Source organism: Cryptotermes secundus, unplaced genomic scaffold (assembly GCF_002891405.2).
Source record: "Cryptotermes secundus unplaced genomic scaffold, Csec_1.0 scaffold752, whole genome shotgun sequence".
Lineage (NCBI taxonomy): Eukaryota > Metazoa > Arthropoda > Insecta > Blattodea > Kalotermitidae > Cryptotermes > Cryptotermes secundus.
In genome coordinates, this window is record NW_019721772.1 from 139,165 (window position 1) to 158,859 (window position 19,695).

At 38.6% G+C, this 19,695-nt stretch overlaps 1 protein-coding gene across 8 annotated transcripts in view; it reads left to right on the plus strand.

Moving 5' to 3' along the window:
- LOC111875765 (Down syndrome cell adhesion molecule-like protein Dscam2) overlaps window positions 1–19,695 on the plus strand; it is a 150,749-nt gene that overhangs the window by 96,529 nt on the left and 34,525 nt on the right. For all 8 annotated transcript variants that reach the window (XR_002844797.2, XM_023872266.2, XM_023872267.2 and 5 more), the window contains exons 4-13: window positions 218–379; window positions 3,245–3,394; window positions 7,873–7,993; window positions 10,006–10,184; window positions 10,985–11,257; window positions 12,461–12,605; window positions 15,204–15,355; window positions 17,031–17,141; window positions 17,220–17,381; window positions 19,169–19,459. Coding sequence is in view for 7 of the 8 variants with exons in the window: in XM_023872266.2 (XP_023728034.1) it covers window positions 218–379; window positions 3,245–3,394; window positions 7,873–7,993; window positions 10,006–10,184; window positions 10,985–11,257; window positions 12,461–12,605; window positions 15,204–15,355; window positions 17,031–17,141; window positions 17,220–17,381; window positions 19,169–19,459 (1,746 nt within the window). In the remaining variant the exon portion in view is untranslated. The remainder of the gene's footprint in view (window positions 1–217; window positions 380–3,244; window positions 3,395–7,872; window positions 7,994–10,005; window positions 10,185–10,984; window positions 11,258–12,460; window positions 12,606–15,203; window positions 15,356–17,030; window positions 17,142–17,219; window positions 17,382–19,168; window positions 19,460–19,695) is intronic.

Below are 19,695 nucleotides of genomic sequence, written 5' to 3' on the forward strand. Positions count from 1 at the left end.
ATGAATATGACCAATCAGCGACTGAAAGAACACCAACAAAATTTTAACTTTATATGTTTCCATAATAACATACTTAAATTCTCAGAAAAATTTACAGTTAACTATATGATCTCTGAGGGGTATTGTCTTTCCATGATAAGAAGATACTGTAAATGTGTCTAATATGAGTAGGGTTGGCAGGTCACAAAATAATGCTCTAGTCCATACTTGATTGCAGTGGTCAAGCAGAAGTATGAAGTGCAGGTGTATGATGAGTATGTCATCAGTGGCAACACAGCTGTACTGCGATGTCAGGTCCCCAGCTATGTTGCAGAGTACGTGATGGTCACCTCTTGGATCCAGGATAGCTCTGTTAACATCTACCCCAACACAGACACAGGTCAGTGTTATTACTATATCCGGTGTAATGGCCAACATTTAAATCATGACAAGCTATAATCAATACTTCAGATATCTCACAGTCTGCAAATTAATCCACTGAGTGGATATTACACTGAGAGCCGACTGTACTTCTTTTCTATGTAGATACCACTTTACACAATACCTAAATCAATATATATGAGACAAATTCTGTCTTAAGTGCAACAATTTAATTGTAGTTCTTTCTTCTTCCCTTCCTCTACACTACATGTTTCGGCCCTAAATGGCCATCATCAGGTGTGTATTCTTACGTAGCTGCTACACTGCCCGTAGTTTAAAATTTAAAATCACCAGTCTTTCCAATTGTATGTATGTATAAAATCTTTGTTAACCTACACGCGTCAATTTGATTTCTAAAATTGGCACTTTTTTAAAACTTCAATTCAAATTAAAATGTCTATAAATTTTCTGCTCTTTTCCTTTTTCCAAATTTTTAAAAATTTTCTCAGGGTACACGCCCTATGTCTATAGTGCTGCAGCGGCCACTTCTTGTTTTATCGCTGTTCAGGTACTGTTCTGTGTAGGCTCTGTGTGTGTGTGTGTGTGTGTGTGTCGCTGCTTATCTTTAATACGGGCAGTGTAGCAGCTACGTAAAAATACACACCTGATGATGGCCATTTAGGGCCGAAACATGTAGTATAGAGGAAGGGAAGAAGAAAAAACTACAATTAAATTGTTGCACTTAAGACGAAATTTGTCTCATATATATTGTGTGAGTGTAACAGGATGCTTAAATATAATATTGTGAACCTAAATCAATGTTAATTTTCTCATCAGAGGTTCATGATGCAATAAATCTCCACATAACATGTAACATAATAACATAAAAATCAATAACTTTTACTTTAATACGCGTTCTAATGGTGAATTCATAATTAAATACAGAAAACAATAATTTCTGGCTCTGAGACATCTCAGTCAGCACAGTGACAGTCAACAGGCTCGATGCCACCACTGGATCCAGTCTGGCCCAGGGACAAACCTGGACAAGTGTGCTGAGCATCAGACCACTCACCTGTGTCTAATGTTGTGCTGCCATATATCTAAATTACAGAAATAATTATACTTCATACCTGAAGTATAACTATCTTTGAGCAGCAAATTTGTTTGCAAGAAATGAACAACAAGAACAGTGAGGTCGATAAAATCTCATGAAGAACACTCATAAAGTGTGTAATTCTTCTTCTTGCTAAATCCCAATGTCTTTAAATATGCTACAAAATGCTGTTTAGTAACCTAAAATTTCTGGAGAGAGATTTAACAATTAGGCAGCATGAAAACTCCCACAGCCATAAGACAGTAAGGTATGACTCAGAAACAAGAATGACTGATGGTGAGGGCCAGCATCAATTTCCCTGCTGACAGACTGATGAAAGAAACACAGTACTGACCTCTTTCAACATTCAATGTGTGTCCTGATACAATGTCATATTAATTCCCATTGTGAAATGCTATTAATGAACACCTGAAAGTTCACGGTCATTATTACACTGTGAGTAATTCTTTTGTCTTTGTGCTGCAATTTGAGATGTTCTGTATATGCAGGGTGCTATAGGTGAAGCATTATTTGGACTGAAGATGTCAAAAACATTTCGGATTCTGTCAACAGTAGCTGAGCAGTCTAAGGCATGCATTGTCTTTGCTCGCTCGGAAGCAGGGATTGTGGGTTCGAGTCGAACTCAGGGCACGTACGTTCAGTGTTTGTGTGTGTGCGTTTTTCTGTGTCTGTGTACAGGTAGGGGACTTGCGACAAGCTGATTACTTGCCAAAGGTGTCCTACCGAACGTCTAATATCTACTAAACCGAAGTGAAACGGAGAGTTTCATGAAGGTAAGCCATGGTCAAAATTGGGGGTGTAGTGCCAAGGGGGGAGTAGCGACTGGCTACGGGCAGGATGACCAAGGGGTTGGAGTTCGTGCCCCGGTATGGTCAAGAATTTTCTCTTCTCCACATCATCCAGACCAGCTCTGAGGTCCACCCAACCTCCTATCCAATGGATACCGGGGGCTATTTCCCTGGGGGTAATGCAGCCGGCACGTGAAGCTGACCATACATCTACAGCTAGTACCGAGGTCAAGAAAATGTGGATCTATACACCCACTGTCTCATACGCCTTCATGGCATAGTGCTTAATTAGTTAAGCACAGGGACATTAGCTTTTCCTCTGAGGCTATTTGAGAATAGCCTGCTGAGGAGAACATTTGGACCTAAGCGGGGGTGGGGGAACTGTACAGCTGTTGGCTTCTCAAGGGTTCAGCTCTGTGTAGTAGGGGATATATATTAACTTACAAAACAACGACTTCATAGAAAAGGCTTTTATTAGATAGGCATTCAATTCTCTAGTAACTAGTTGTTTTAATTACCAAATATTATTTTTTGGTTATTCTTATAGTGGGGGCGGGCTCAGCTATTTATTCACATAAGAAAAGCCTCACACTAAAGGGACGGTCTATTCCTCGTATATTGCGGTTATGGCTGTTCCGGTATTTGATTATTTAATGATGCTTCCTCAGCTGCACGAGTTCCTTACCATATACTAAGTTTTTAAAAAATGCAGTCTGAACTGAAAATGTATAGGCCTTGTGGTGGACGAAGTGGCACTAGGCCAAGTTTTCTTGGAGTACTCCATTTTCCCCTGCCAGTTCTCGTTCCACCAACTGCTCCATTCTCATTATCACTCGGGGCTGGTATACCAGGCTCACCATCCTCACTATCTCACTAGTGGCCTGCGTACCCACTCCAAGTAGTAAAAAAGAAACAAACAATCAGCATTCGTGTAGGAGCGAAACGTAAGAACTTTGCCAGCTAAGCTCGGTGCTTGCAGGTGGGAAGTACGCTGTGCTGACTAGTGGCGATCTCTACATACACAACGCTGGACCAAGCGACGGTTACAAGAGCTATGCTTGTAGGACAGTGCATCGGCTGACAGGGGAAGTACACTCCAGCACATACCCAGGCCGCATCATTATTACAGGTAAAACAGTATCTAACCACAGGGCAGAATCGTTTTTATTCTTCCTGTAAAGTTCCCGCTGCCGATATCCGAATTTAATGCATAAATTGTAGCAGAACTTCCAACATAAAAATGTAATATTATTCTGCGGTTTTCCAGTTGAAAGTGCGAGTAGACGCTCGCACAAATATGTACAAGCAAGGCGATGCCAACGGGTGAATTACTGGAACTTTTCGTTGTTAACGCGACAGAAATGTCATTCAAAGTCTTTCATTTGATTACTGTATGTAAGCCTTTTGGTACGTCACAATGAAAAGTCGGAAAATAACCATATTGCATTGGTCCTAAAGAACTAGAGAACAGGTGAAAAGAATTAAATTAAATTTAGTACTGAGTAGGGACAGCCTCTGTGGTCAGAGTTTCTGGCTACAGATCCAGAGCTATCTGGGTTCGATTCTCGGCGCTACCAGATATTCTGAGAAGTAGTGGGTCTGGGACGGAGTCCACTCACCCTCGTGGGGATAACTGAGGAGCTCTTTCAAGGAAATGGCGGCTCCGGTCTAAAAAAACCGAAATTAACGGCCGTGGGGATTTTTTTTTGTATAAAAATTATTGTAAATACAAAAAAAGGCCTGGGCAATGCCGATCCGGCCTTCTGTAGCACATCATATGAACATCTTATTCTGTTAATCGCGCCACACCCTCCATCTGCTGCAGCTGGCACTAACTTCGCCGACAAGCGGCGGTCGCTCGGTCAGTATAGTTCGCTTGCGGACTAAAATCGCGGAGTTTAGCTTAGTATGGACCGGGATAGTCAGTCAATTATAGGACTAAACATGAAACATGGCTAATGTCAAATTAAATTATACTGGCTCTGAATAAGTGGACTGGGTAGCTCATTATTACTTCCGAAATAAAATAATGTATGCAGTGAATTTCATGAACAAGATATAAACTACATTCATGACAGTAGTTAAAGAAACTGGTTCAATCTTTAAGGAAGTGATTGAGAAACATTGTTTTGGAAGCCCACCCACAGAAGACATACATTTCATGATCCCGGTTTCTGGCTTGGTACCCATGTTGTCTCACGTTCAAACGCAGGGCAGACTTTCACTGTGTGTGGCAGCTCACCTCTGTAATTGTCTGTGGAAGTAAGGACAGGAACTACTGCTACTAGTGTTAGGATTCCAGGATTTATACATATTTATTTATATTAGTATGTGTTGTTAATTTGTATTTCAAATTTAAAAAAGATAGAGTCATAAATTTATACATTTGTGTTTATGGGTGTATGAAGGGCTTAGAGCGTAAAATTTGAAACAGAATATTTCTGTAACAACTGCTGTATAAAGTAGCAATGATTTTTACCTAAACTCTTCATTTTAGTCACAGAATAAATGATAATTCACGTAAGTCAAATTTACAAACCAAACCAAAACAAAACAAGCATTAGCACTTGAATTCCATGACTTAAAAATGAAAACTTAATGTGTTGAGATGAGTAAAATGGAAAAACGGGATGCCAGGATTTTTTCCAAGGGGGTAGATGTTAGAAAATTCTTAGGTTAAGTGTAAGCAGTGTAAAAACATTTTTGTATAGTCTTTTGTATTCACGATGAGGGTTATTTTTAAAAATACTTTTTAATTATTTAAATATTTTATTACTCCTGACTACTGAACACACGTTTGAACTCGCGTATGTATGGCAATGGTTTACCTCCCATTCAAATTGATGTAATAATTATAAATATGCAAATCATAATTATCATTGTTCTATGGCAGTGTTTTACTTCCCATTAAATTGACGTCATAATTATAAATATGCAAATCAGCTTTATTGTTTTTTATTTTTATTAACTTTAACACGATACGAGACTTCTTTGGCGCGGCTATGACCTTGACAGTAGGAAGAAGCATTCTGATTATTAATTCATCATTTCGAAACAAAAAAAAAATAGAAAAATATATGTTTCCATACAATTTCTTCGCTTTTCAGACATGAATAAGTTTTGAAACGGGTAATATTTTACATAAAGAACAATATTTCGTACCCGTCTCAAATTGTAAGCTTCGTGTTGCCCATCATGGCCGATTTTTGTACGTAAATACCTGTGCAAAATGGAAGAAGCCAAAAATGGCTAAAGTGACGCCTTAAACCCTGGTACATTAAAAGTAAGAATACCTTTAAAATAATTCGTGGTCATAAAGATAATTCTTTCACCCGTAATTCAATGTAATTTCGCAAAATTTACTCACCAATTATTATTGGATGTTTAATATCTGCTTCCTGCGCAATTCAATAAAAATTACATGTAATCAGATTCTGTACCATTTATTTATGGCGTTGTAGAAAGTCAAGTGCAAGTAGATAAAATGTTGAAGATGGCATAGACATTTAGAGTGCCTTCGGAATAAAGTCACTGAGTAGATCACGTGACAAACCACTGCAGCATGTTTCTGGATCGCACCTATTCACTTTTAGTTTTTCGAGTATGTCTGTTGCAGAGCTGGAAAACAGCATCAATGAAAGAAGAAAACTTTAGAAATTAATATGGCATTATTCTCGCCAGAAAGCATTTTGCTGGATTTTATGGAAGCAAAGAACCGAAATGAGCCGGAAATAACCGAGCCACCACGAAGCACGAAAATTTCGTCTTGATTTATTCTAGTTACACCATGGAAAGGAGTAATAGGTCACAAAGTAGGGCATTTTTATATTCTGTTAGTGAAATAATTAATCTGCTGAACACAGAATTTTTGGTTGATCTGATTACAGTACAATTATCCATAAAATCAGAAAAGTAAACTCTGTCACAATTCTACTGAATAAGTTCGCATGAAGTAATAATTCTGATAATTAAGCTCCTATGTACTTGATTCAGCGACTGTAAGAATTATACAAGAAATGCACTGGATATAAAATATGGTTTCCATTTTTGTACAGTACATTTGTCCTGGATATTTTTTTGCTTCAATAACCATTTAGTGACTCAGGCGTGTACCTCATGCAATCACCCCAGAAACGAATTTAAGTCTTTGTTTCAGGTGTCTCTTGTTAACTACATTATCCGATTTTTTAATGAACACTGGAATTTATCTACAAATTGTATTAAAACTCCCCATAGTAGAAAGCAGTAGACTCAGCCTCTAACAGAATTGAGTACCAGGAATATGACTGGCATTAAAGGGTAGCCGGCGCGTAAGGCTGACATCCTCACTGCCATCTGTGAGCCGATTGTCAAGAAAATGTGGGAGCCTCATCATCTCACAACCCTATGGGCCTCCATGGCCTGTTGCTGGGATACCTTTACTTTTTACTTACTCCCTTGGAAAAAATCTTTTTGACACATCTGAGGTCACAGGAATACCTCTAAAAATAACTTCCAGAGGACTAGTGGCGTTGGTAAATAACAATTAAAATGCTCTCTCCGAAGTAGCATCTATCTGTAGAGAAGTGGCAATTCTCAATCCCGTGGCTGGTTATCTGAGGTTATCTGAGCCTTGTTTTGCTGTTAATAAGATAGCATCCACTGCTTTGAAAGATACAATGAGTGGAACCAACTTGTCTAAACATATTGGACCCCTGAAGAGATGTATGTTCACTACTGTCAGAGTCTTAAGTCTCATAAATATTGCGATTAATTTACATACAATCAAATTATTTCGTTTTTAAATCTTTTTCACAAATTTGCTTTTCATATGACATTTCAGAAATGACACAAGCATGTAAAAATTTAACTTAACTGTAATATATCTGTTTGATTTGTAGTATTCACAGTGATGATTATGATGAGTACTACCTTCTGAGATGTGATGCTATGTAGGCCTCTCCAAAATATTAATGAATGTCCACCGATACACATGGCAGCTCTTCGCAGCAGATAATACTCTTCATAACAAATCAGACTAGGCAAACTATGTTAGCAGCAGCAGCAGCAGCAACAGTAGTAGTAGTAGTAGTAGTAGTAGTAGTAGTAGTATAGCAGAAGCAGCAACAGAAATAATAGCAGTAGTACAGCATGCCCAGAATAAGATGAAAATTCACAATGCTGCAGGAAGGCTGGCCACTTATTCAACCTCCTACCCCCCCCCCCCATATCTAGTGCGGAGTGACTTTAAATTGTGTAAATCAGTAACAATGTTATAATTAATTGTAGTTATGACCTTTAAGTGGTCAGTAAATCCAATTACCAATCCAACCCCATCTTTAGTGTCTGACACGTAACAATGTGATATGATGGATACTGCCATATTTTTTTTCAAGTTTGATTCTTTTTTACAAAGATCCAGGAAGTGCAAGATGTCCATCCTTCCCTTCTCTTCTGGCTGCATCCAGGACTGTGTATGATCTTGTCAGGATCAAAATGCTTTTGTCTGTATGTAAAAGTGGATGATTGTGTATACAAGTATTGACTGAATATGATAATGGCTTGTTGAACAAATAAATTCACTGTATGCAGGACCTTATTGAACTGTCAGCTATGTGCTTTCTGCAGAGCCAAAAGGAAGTGTTCAGCCAAGAATAACAGTGGAAAAACACGTGACTAGGCAAGTGAAGGCTGGGGATGACATCACACTACCCTGTGTCGCACAGGGCTTTCCTGTTCCGACTTACAGGTGAGAAGATGCATCTTAACGTCACTTCTGTGGAACTTAAAAATGAGTTCAGGTGACTTTCCATGTAGATTATTATAGCTCATATGAGTGAAAATTACAGCATTCTTTCTTTCACTTACCTTCTTGCTGGGTGGGGTGTGCAGCATGCATGGGAGTAATCAGAAATGTCTACAAGATTTTGGTCAGGAAACTTTAAAGGAAAAACCATTTGAAAGACCCTGGTATAAGTGGGGAATTAATATAGAAATGGATCTTAAAGGTATATGGCAAGAATTTATAGACTACATTCACTTGGCTTAGGACAGGGACCAGTGGCAGGTTGTTGGTGAACATTTGTGTTCCATAGATTGCAGAAAATTTCCTGAAGAGCTAAATTACTTCTAGCTTCTGAAGGATTCTGTAGCATGGGGTCTATTAATTAGCTTTGATCTTCTTTGTCCTTGTCACTTTTGGAATCTGGCTGGTTCTGTGGAGTGAGCTCTGAGACCTCAGGACCCTAACCCTTTGGATTCCTTCTTGTGGACTTACATTGAATCTCAAACTTGCAATCAGAGACCATCTCACTGAACACACATATGCAAACTGTGTTGCACTGAAGAACAGTATTCTTATGCTGATATGTGTTCATATTAACTTAAGACACTGCATTGAAAAGTGCTTTGTGGAAGCTGTTATGAACAGTTATATTTTATTTTTGTATGTTTGCAGTCTTTACGAATATTCTGTAATACAAAAACAAAGTGCCAAGAATAATGTATGGCCTAAGAGTTTAAGTGGTGGTTATAGGATACTGAAGAGTAAGGAATGGTCTGACTTACACAGTTCACCTGTTGTTAATGTGTCGAGGATATTTTGATGGACTAAACAAATAATTTTGGTTCTATGAAAAAATAAATATGTCCAGAATATTTAGAAGAAGTTTACGGTGCTATGGCTGCTTTTTGTGAGATGTGGGTGCTAAGAACAATTCACACTGGAACCATTGTTTCAGACTTTAGACATCTGGCAAGGAATTCCAGTATATTATTTTTCTGTACTTCCAAATTAATCTCTCTACTCTTTTCTGAATTCCGCCCATCTTTGCTGGGATCTTTCAGTACCTCCCTTTCCTCAACAATTATATGGGTACATCCTAAATATATCCATTCTTTCTGTATTATAAGTCCACTTCTTCTGCCAGTCTACAGATTATGTTCATGCCTGTTCCAACTCCATAACCATCTTCTGAATCATCCTGCATCATCATATACATTTGGCTTGTACTGAAGATCTAGTTTTTGTAATCTGCTTAAATGGATTAAAAATTTTTCTGTAGTCATTTGTTTTTCTTCTTCTTTTGCTTCCTTAGGCATTTCCATCCCCATCTGTCTCTGTCATCCATGCTGAATATCCACCCATGTTCTTCTTTCTGTATGACATCTGTCCTAACCTTTAGTTCCCATTTATATCTTGGCCTCTTTTTTGCATTTTCCCTTTAGTTTCATGTTCAAAACTTTCTTTGGTATTCTCTCATTATTCATTCTTATGCATATGCCCATACCTTCTTGTTCTGCTCTTAATTTATCTTCCCTTTAAATTCTCTCTTAGTCATTTATTACCTATTCTCTCTCTCTCTCTCCTGGTTTTTCTTACATTTCGTAAAAATGCTTGACTGTGCTGCCATTAATTTGATGCCTTGGTTCATGACTAAATTTATGCTCCATACATTAATAATTTGTTCTAGTCCTTTATGTACAAAATACATCTTTGATTCCATATGTATATATCTTAATTTCAATTCTGTATAATACAGTTTATCCCTAGACACTTAAAAAAATGTTGTTTCTAATGCTTGAATTTTATCAAAATTTCTGTTCTACTTGATGCATGATTCACTTCACCCCAATTCAGTTTGTGCAGTACTGCAGCTACAGCCAGCTCCCTGCTTTCAATAACTTTTATGTGCAGAATTAAATGATTTTCTTCTTTCTTACTGGAAGTGTGTTTATGGGGAATGTGTTGCTATGTGGCAGATGGTTCCGGGAAGACAGAGAGCAACTGTCACCCATCAGTGGGGGGGAGAGGGTGTCAGTACTGGCTGCTGGACTTCTGCGCATCAGCAAGGTACGACTAGAGGACATGGGGAAGTATCTCTGCTGGGTCAACAACTCTGCAGGTGAAGAGACAGTACAGGTCACTCTCACAGTAACAGGTATGTCATTTCTTTTCAGTTTTTTCTTAGATAAAGCAGTTTAAATATGTATCAGTAAGTGAGTTTGTAATATTTGAGGTCATTGCAGTGGTGAATATTTATATTGTGATATTCTGGATTATGGAACTGTATGATCTGGTGAGTGGGTACACATGTTTTGGGGGGGTGATACTTCCTCTCTCTTAAGGATAAAAGTGAAGATGCAAGCAGTGTATATTTCTTTTTCTTCTTTTAGTTACATCAGTTAATTTTAAATTTATTAATGTTATTCCTTCTATCCTTCCAGCCACACTATTGCCCTGGGGTCAACTCAGCCTCTAACAGAAATGAGTACCAGGAATATTCTTGTAATATTCTTGGGGGGTAAAGGGCGGTCAGTGCGTAAGGCTGACAACCTTGCCGCCATCTATGAGCCGATTGTCTAGAAAATGTGGGAACCTCAACATCTCACAACCCTGTGGTTCCCCGCGGCCTGTTACAGGGATACCTTTACTTACTTACTTTTTATTCCTTCTGTAATGGTTTAGGGTCTGTATTTTCTAATATTTATTTGAAAAACAATCATATTCTAGGCAGGAAATGGGTACTTGTTTCACAACATAAGCCTTTTTCCTTTTTTTTGTGTGTGTGTGTCATGAGCAGGCAGTTGTACAAGTTGAAAGGTTGAGAGTGTTTGAACATACATATCCCAGATTGAATGTACTGGACTCTTATGCAGGGATGTGTACATGGTGACCAAACATTGTTTGTTTGTTATTTCTATCACTTTGAAGACAGTTTATCCTTTATTGTGTTGGCAGCACCTTTATCAGCTCACGTGCAACCACAGACACAGGTTGTAGATGTGGGAAAAGAAGCAGTGTTCCAGTGTATCATTGGGGGACATCCCATTGCCCGTGTTTCATGGTATCGCAACGCAAAACCTATCGTACGTGACAGCCGGTTTGAAATGACCACGTCTCCTGAGAAACTCACAGTTCGACCACTACAGAAAGAGGACCATGGGATGTACCAGTGTTTCGTAAGCAACGAATGGGAGATGACACAGGCCACAGCTGAACTACAACTTGGAGGTAAGCACACTTGCTTGCTTTCTAATTAACTTGTGAACAGAACTTTACTGAATGCTTTTTGTTAATTGTCTTGTCAGTCGTAACTGGGATAACTCAATCAGTACAAGCTACAGGCTGGATGACAAAAATCAGGACACAATTTGGAGAATGGACATGAGATGTTGCTCATGTCCATAGTGCGTATGCTGGCTCTGAGGTCCGCCTATGCTCATATCCAGTGGGTACCAATGACTCTCTCCTTAGGGGTAAAGCAAGTAGATGTGAAGTTGAATGCTGCATATAATGCCTCTGTTATTTCTTGGGTACCTAACTACCTGCTTCTTGAGAATCTGTCCCTCTTCATCATCAGGATTTCTTCTGCCTCAGTGAAGGCTGGGCTCAAGATCCCATTTTTTATCTCTTGAGTGTATAAATCCCTGATAACAGAGAGTTTGTGTCACACTTATATATTATCATCTGAAGAGGCTTTGTGGTGATAATTCATTAACCTTTGCTGTACAAATCTCAAATATATTTGTTTTCACATACAATTTTCTCTTCTTTCCTGAATACACATGTGTTATAAGAAGCACTTTCAACAGGTGATTTTTTGTACGCATTCAAGGAATATAAGTTAAGGAGCTGGTAGACCTTCATGCCACCAATCATAACTATTATGTTGGACATTGTCCAAAATCTTGAGTTTTCCAAACTCAGCATTTTGGAATTTGGATCTACTTTCATCATCAGGTGTTAGGGAGGAAGCATTCCTATTCACTTGGGCCTGTTACCTTTTCCCTCTGTCCAGTTTCTCAAATAAGAACTCAAGATGATGGGTAGGCAGAGGTCAACATAATAGTAATTTTTTATGTTACACATCATCATTAAAGTCTAACCTCTATGTGAGGCAAAACTGAGAAAATAACAAGGAAAATAGCAGTGGGTTAGGTGCACATGTTTAAAAATTGCTGTCTATAGGGTATTTCATTGCTTTAAAAATGTGGGGTTGAAGGGTTAATATAAATAGTGATTGTAACAATTACGGATGGAAGCAGTCATGATTTATTTAAGATACATTTGTACAAATAATGACTGAAAACACTTAGGGTAATCAGTTTGAGTGGTGAACCACTGGTGAGAAAAATAGTAGATCATTCGGCTGAAGACTGAAACATTAATAATTAGAATATCAGAAGAGGGAACAGGATTCTTGCTGTGTTTTAGATGCAAGTCCAGAACTGCTGTACTGGTTTACGGAGCAAACTGTGCAGCCAGGCCCTGCCATATCACTGAAGTGTGTTGCTAGTGGCAACCCCCCACCACAATTTGTGTGGACCTTAGATGGTTTTCCTGTACCTGACAATACTAGGTGAGTCATGACCAGCACAGACTTCTTCCAGAGGTCTTGAATTCCTGCAAGTGTGTGTGTGTGCACGCCCGCTTCCTTGTATGTTTGTTTCAGACTCAGAGATGTGCCAAGAATTCTGTGAAAAGTGCAATAGTATACAGCTTGTTGCATTTTACTTATCCATTCCTGACATTCCGAATGGTTTGAGGAGTGGTAATTCTCTAGACTCATTTCTGAGAGGTACCCAGTTCAAAATTCATCTAGGATGCTGACTATCCTGGCGAGTGGTTTTTCCCTCTCTGTTGTTGCTGTTTTTCTCAGTCCCTCTGTGCATATGCTGGGATAGTTATCCTACCATTCAACTCTTTAGGCTAGCTACCAACAGCATTGTAAAACAACCCGCAGACAAGTCTGTTATTCTGAATAAATTCAAACAAATTGATAGTCTGTATTACTTAGAATATAAGATCCACATTTTATATAGTTTTCTCATTGGAAATTTGAGGTTCATCTTAAATTCGAGGAATATGCACCTTTCTAATTTTTTTTCCTAAAACCCATATCAAAAGACCGGATGCATCTTAAATTTTAGGGCCTCTGATATTCAAAGTAATATTGTATGAATGTGTGCGTGCATGTGTTCCTTTCTTTTTCTATAATATAACACATTTAACTTTTCTTGACATTCATCAGTGGTAAGAATATGATGTGGGATGTGCCACAGTGTAGTTTGGTACATAAGTACTGGTGTTTCGGAGGAAACTTCTATGCTCTTCTTCAGGGATGTCTGCACCGAAGATGGAGGTCAGTATGTTCATCTGAAATGTCAGTACCTATCAAACTACATAATATCACATTTCAGCAGACTGCAGTCTTAACATAAACCTCAGATCTCCTACACATGAAAGATATGTACTTAATAATTCATCTTTTTTGTAATATCATTTCATCTCTTCCATTTCTCTATCTCTGAACTAGTTGCTAAATCATCTTGACTGGTTTTCTGAAATGTATATATGTAGTTAGGAATGTTCACCTGGTTTCTAACAAGGTGTTTAGTGTTTTTTATGCTGCATGAAGCAGTCTGTCCACTGCTGTTTTGGTATTTTGCAGCCATTTAATGCATAAAGCAATAATTGTTCATAGCACCACTGTGATGAATTTAGAAAAGATGTGTGATTTAGCGTCCTTTGGACTCTGATTTTGGGGGGGGGGCACTAGAAATATATATATACAGTATAACTTGGTTATAACATCATCAAAGGGACCTAAAAATAGTGTCGTTGAATTGAATTGAATTGAATTGAATTATAAATGAATATCGTTGTAACTGAAATGGGCACTTCCACAGTAGCCTTATGTTAGTCACGTAAAAATCTACCAAAAACCGAGTTAAAATGTTGCATTTTTTAGTGAAATACGTTGTTAAGTACAGACTAACGTAACATTAATGTGGAATTGCCCAAATGTGTAATATCAAAGACATATTGCAGCACTTTTCACTGACAATACATACAATATTTCATGAATCACTTTAACTTTCTCTTCAATGCTTAAAACTTTCCTTTTCATTGCCATGTTTTCGCTACTGCACTTCTCTGGGTTTAGGCAGGAACACTATAGGGTAAGTAGACAATGTGAGGTCCTGTTAGACGAGATTCTAGGAAAGGAATGCAGTTAACAACCTGCCGCGTCCTCTTGCACTATTCACGCAGTCCCACCCCACACCCTTGTTTTTGAATAAAACCCATGCACCTCTTGCAGCCCGCGGTCGTATTCTTCCAGGACAGTCACGTCAGCAAGTAGAGAAAGTGAGGGTGGGCAGACACATCAAACTTTCCCACGATATCAGAGAAATTCAGGAATGAAAATGACGTTACATACGAGGTTGATGCATTTGTGCATGTCGTACTAAGCAAGGTATAAAAACAGTTGCTTTATGAGGAATTAGTTCGTACCATTGAATATTTGATGCAATAGACAAGGTGTCGCAGAAACCAATGTTGCTATAACCAAGTTTTACTGTATATATATTAAGATTGTATTAATAAATAATCAGTTTAATCATGTTCACATCAAGTTTTTCTGGGTCATAACAGTGAATAATCTTGTAGGTGAGAACCAAGATTTTGGAGGAACATGCTGCCTCTATCTTCAGGGTTACACTCATGCCAGACTACTCAATGTCATAACTCAGAAAATCAAAATATGAACTGCATTGATGTAAAGGTGTCCCTCTTATGATGGTCTCAAGAAAAATCTTCACCAGTCACACTAGACGGAACTGTTTAACTTTTCATGATATGAATATCTTATGGCTGTCACAAGTGTATTAATTTCTTTTGTTGTGTCTTTCCCACCAAAACTGCATCAACACCCCCCTCCCCAATTATTATTGCCTTAGCAACAGGAAAATTAAATTTTAACGTCTTTGCTGAGTAAATTTCTCCATTCCTAGATCATTTTATCTCTCTTAAACTTCTGAACACTGTCCCCCCCCCCCGCAAGGTAATTTATGAATGTAGAAGTTTACTTGTATAATTTATTTTCTGAATCACTTGTTTTCTTCTTGTGACTTGCAGATTTTGCTATTTTATTGCTCATTTGTTTGTTATGCAGGTTCCTTGTGGGTCAGTATGTGACAATACATGACGATGTTATTAGCCATGTGAATATCTCGAACCTAAAAGAAGAGGATGGTGGGGAATACACGTGTACCGCTCGCAACTCTGTGTCACAGGTCTCACACAGTGCTCGCATTAATGTTTATGGTAAGGAACTGCCATAAGGTCCATGTCTCTCTAACATAGCTTCAGCTTCACAAACTGTACCTCTGTCCACAATGCAGCTTATTTATTTTCTCCTTCACCTCAATTTCACAACATGTTTTGGTCGTATATGGCCATCATCAGGTGTTCTTTTGCCAAAATCTGTTTCACTGTGTCGTATATCCCACTTCTATCTATACCTTCAGTCACTGCAGGAAAATTTTTTTACACAACAGTAAAATGCTGTGTCAACCCTTCCACAGTCAGGGTTTGTGTTGTTACATTTCATTTGATGTTTTAATTGTTTGCCTTGTTAATTTCCTACAATTTGTTGTTTATTTCTTTTTGGTTTGATTATTATTCCCTTATTTTAAAAGTATATTGTTTTAGTTGGGTTTATTCATTTCCTATATGGTAATATAAGAGCCAGGATAGCTTAGTCACTATAGCAGGAACCTGCAGACTGGAAAACTGAGGAACTTGGGTTCAATTCCTGGCAAGGACAGGGCATATTTTCTTCTCCACAACATCCAGACTAGCTCTGGGATCTACCCAGCCTTCTATCTGGTGGGAACCAGAGCATGAAGCTGAATTGGCATCAAGTGCTATATATCAGTGTTCAGAGGAAGAAACATGCTTTCGCACTGTCTGCACCCATGGTTGATCATATATATTTCCCTGTGCGACACACTGCTGTGACAACACACTGTAATGTTTTTATTACAGTGAAGATGTCATTCTCCAAAATGTAATGAAATATGGTGGCACTGTTGCTGTAGATAACTGTCATGTGTGGGGTAGAGCAACCATGACTAGCATCCATGTTACTGAGAGATCTACCACACTTAGGTAGAGAGATATGTCTGCATCATTGAAGATTTAAATAAAATGAAATTCAGCATTACTGGGATTTTTTGTCTGCCATCTGGTGTTCTGATCAGAATGTGACTTTCCCACTTAAGGAGGAACTTACTCAGATGAGCCCAGCGATTTATGTAGCTCTTCCTAATTGATTCATAGACTCCTCCCCACCTTCACACTTAAGGATGGAAACAGATTCGCTTCCTGAAATATTTTTCATTTGGAGCACTAAGGCAATGGATGAAGTCCACAGACTGAGTAATCTGAAATGCAAAGTATGTTAGCCAGAACTGTCAACATTACACAGAATTGTCTTTCACAAATGTGATTTTGAAGCACATGTTTAATATAACATAAAATTTAGTAACATGCATGTCTTCAATATATCTGTCCTCTCCTGAAATTTTTGTACAAATTGTGCCTAAAATTTTATGTAAGAGTTCTGTACTGAAACTTCACATGTACGAGTACAGCAAATCTTTGTTTATGGGCTGCCTCTCTTCCATTGAAGGTATCTTCTACACAAGATTAAGATGTGGTGTGCTGAGTAAACCCTACAAAGACCAGTGCTTGCTGTATATACTCTCTGCTTCAACATTAAAACTCTGCATTTTGCACACACGGTTTATGTGTTCTGCACGATTCTCACAATAAACAGCAATTATTTCCCTTAGCAGCAGTAACTGGCTGTTCTCTGTAATGGAGACACATTTTGTTTCCTGTAGGAAATGAATTTGTGAATGGTATATAGATGAACTTCAGGTTTCAAAGGATTTCTGTTTATGATGACAGTGACTGGAGCACATCCTGCTTCCAGGTTTGCCATACATTCGTGTGATGCCAAAGATCACTGCAGTGGCTGGGAGTGACCTGGTGATAAAGTGTCCAGTGGCAGGCTATCCCATTGAGTCCATCGCATGGGAAAGAGGTAAGGAGGCCCTTTGGTTTCTGTCATTATTAGACTACGCATCAGCAGAAGCTCTTACCAATCCACTTTCTATTGCAGATGGCACAGTGCTGCCAACGAATCGTCGACAGCGAGTTTACTCCAATGGAACTTTAGTTATAGAACATGCTCAACGCCAGGCAGATGCAGGGACATACACGTGCCAAGCACAGAATCGGCAGAAGCACACTGCGCGCAGAGATGTTGAAGTCCAAGTGATAGGTGATTAATATCAGCCAGTTGAAATCTCTGTATGCCCAAGCCAAAATTTATCCGTGTGCTGTAGCAAAATATTGCCCATGAATGAATGAATGTATAAGGGTTGGGCCTTCTCAGCCCTTGCACCGCGACCTACAGTGGTCTATTGTGTTAAATATTGCCCATACTTTTGAAACTAACCCCTGACTGCTATTACAACTTAGGATAAAAAGAACCTTTCTGTCATTTACTTATTTTAAGACACTTATGCAGGAACAGATTCACAGTGTTTTCTCTGCAGACTTCACACCTCCAGATTGATGAAACAGGAATTCTAGGTCTCATGTTTTCCTTATGCCTTTTCTTTGGGAAATTTAAAATCTAACTCTTCACACATTTAGATTCCAGCTACTTGTCAAAAAATTGTATTTATAATTCTCTCCCTTCTCGTTTTTCCAAAATGCTTACCTTGCACTGCATAGGATATGAATGGTCCGTCCTTTATCCTGCATAACTCATCACCTTCATTTGAAGCAACATCTAATGTGGCACTGTTACTGACATACAGTAAGAAACCAGCAGCATCTGTCTGGTTCAGATGGAAAAGTATGAAACATTAACAAGTAATTTGTGAGTATTGAAAGCGACCCAGGAATATGAATCTATTTTTTTGATGGCTCTACAGCCCCCTTGGGCCCTGGCCTCTGATTTTTCAGTTTCATTAATATTTTACAGACAGTAAGACCACTACCTAAACACAAGACAGCACAAACACAGAATAAACACATATGCATAACAGACATCCATGCCTTGTGTGGGATTTGAACCCATGATCCCAATTTCCAAGAAAATGGAAACAGTACATGCCTTAGACCGCTTGGCTACCTTGACTGGCATGTCAGACTAATTGGATTTCAGAAGGTGTCTCATTCCAAGGTATTAACTGGAAGAAAATGTGTTTCTCAACTTAGGCAATTTTTTCCAAATGAAGTACGAGGGGGTACCCAAAAGAAACCGAACTTATTTTTTTTTTAACTAATTTATTCAAATTTTAAGCACAAACCTTCAATCCCCTTCAAAGTACTCTCCACTTACCCTAATACACTTGTCTAGTCTTTTATTCCATTTTTCAAAACATTGTCTAAATTCATCTTTTGAGATGCTTGACAGCGCCTCCGTCGTTTTTTTCCTTCACCTCAGCAACATCAGCAAAACGCTGAAAAAAAGTTTTGATCATTTCGGGACTCTTCTTTCAAAGCACAGCATGCTTCCACGTGACCTTGTTTTTGTTCAGCAGTCAGCAGTCGTGGCACGAATTTCGCAGCCACCCTTTTCATTCCCAAATCTTCTGTCAAAATTCGCTGAACTGAGCTCCAAGTCACTCCCGACAGCTCCACAATTTCTTCAATGGTCCGTCGTCGATCTTCCTTGATGATTTCACGAATTTTTTTAACATTTTCATGTGTTCGGGCCATTGCATCCTAAAATTTCTCATCTTGTAACTTCATTTCCCACCCCAGATATCTTCACTTAAGATAGTGTGTGTGGAACAGCTGGTATTTATTTTTTTCTGTAGTCAATTTCCCACCAAAACTGAATGAATATATATTGAATTTTCAGAAGTATTTTTATAATCCACCTTGAATTATTTATCTTCCACCTCAGCTTAACAGCACATCAGTTAGTTACAGCCTACCAGTTCAAAGAACAGTAGTAACAATAGCTTTCTCTAGATGCAAGAAGAAAGACTCACAATCATATCTTAAAGTACATCAACAGACTTCTGCTGACATCAATGGTTCATGTTCCAGTACCTCCCAAAATCCTTCCAATCCAAGCGATGACGAACTTGCTGCGTGAGGGCATGCGAGCTGTAATCTCATGCCACATCCTGGAAGGTGATCTTCCTGTCACATTTCGTTGGGAAAGAAATGGACAGCCACTAAATGAACAGAGCTTGGGAGCTTCAACTCGTCGCCTGGACGAGTACTCAACATCACTGATCATTGAGCGAATTACGTCAAGTCACAGTGGCAACTACACGTGTGTGGCTCAGAATGTGGCTGGGCTGGAGAGCTTCACTGTGCCTCTTACTGTCAATGGTAAATTTCCTTTATAAATGTGCTTGTAGAATTCCTTACATGTTTCTTCTTTGCATTACCTTATTGTGTGCAACACAACTTTTGCTAAACATTCAGTGCAGCCCCCCAGAAATGAAATACATATTTTAAGATACAGATTTGAATGTAGTGATTAGAGTATGCTACCATGACAGGCAGGGCTCAACAAATCCCCTTGTTCTCGTCCATGGCATATAGACAAACATATAAATTTATTC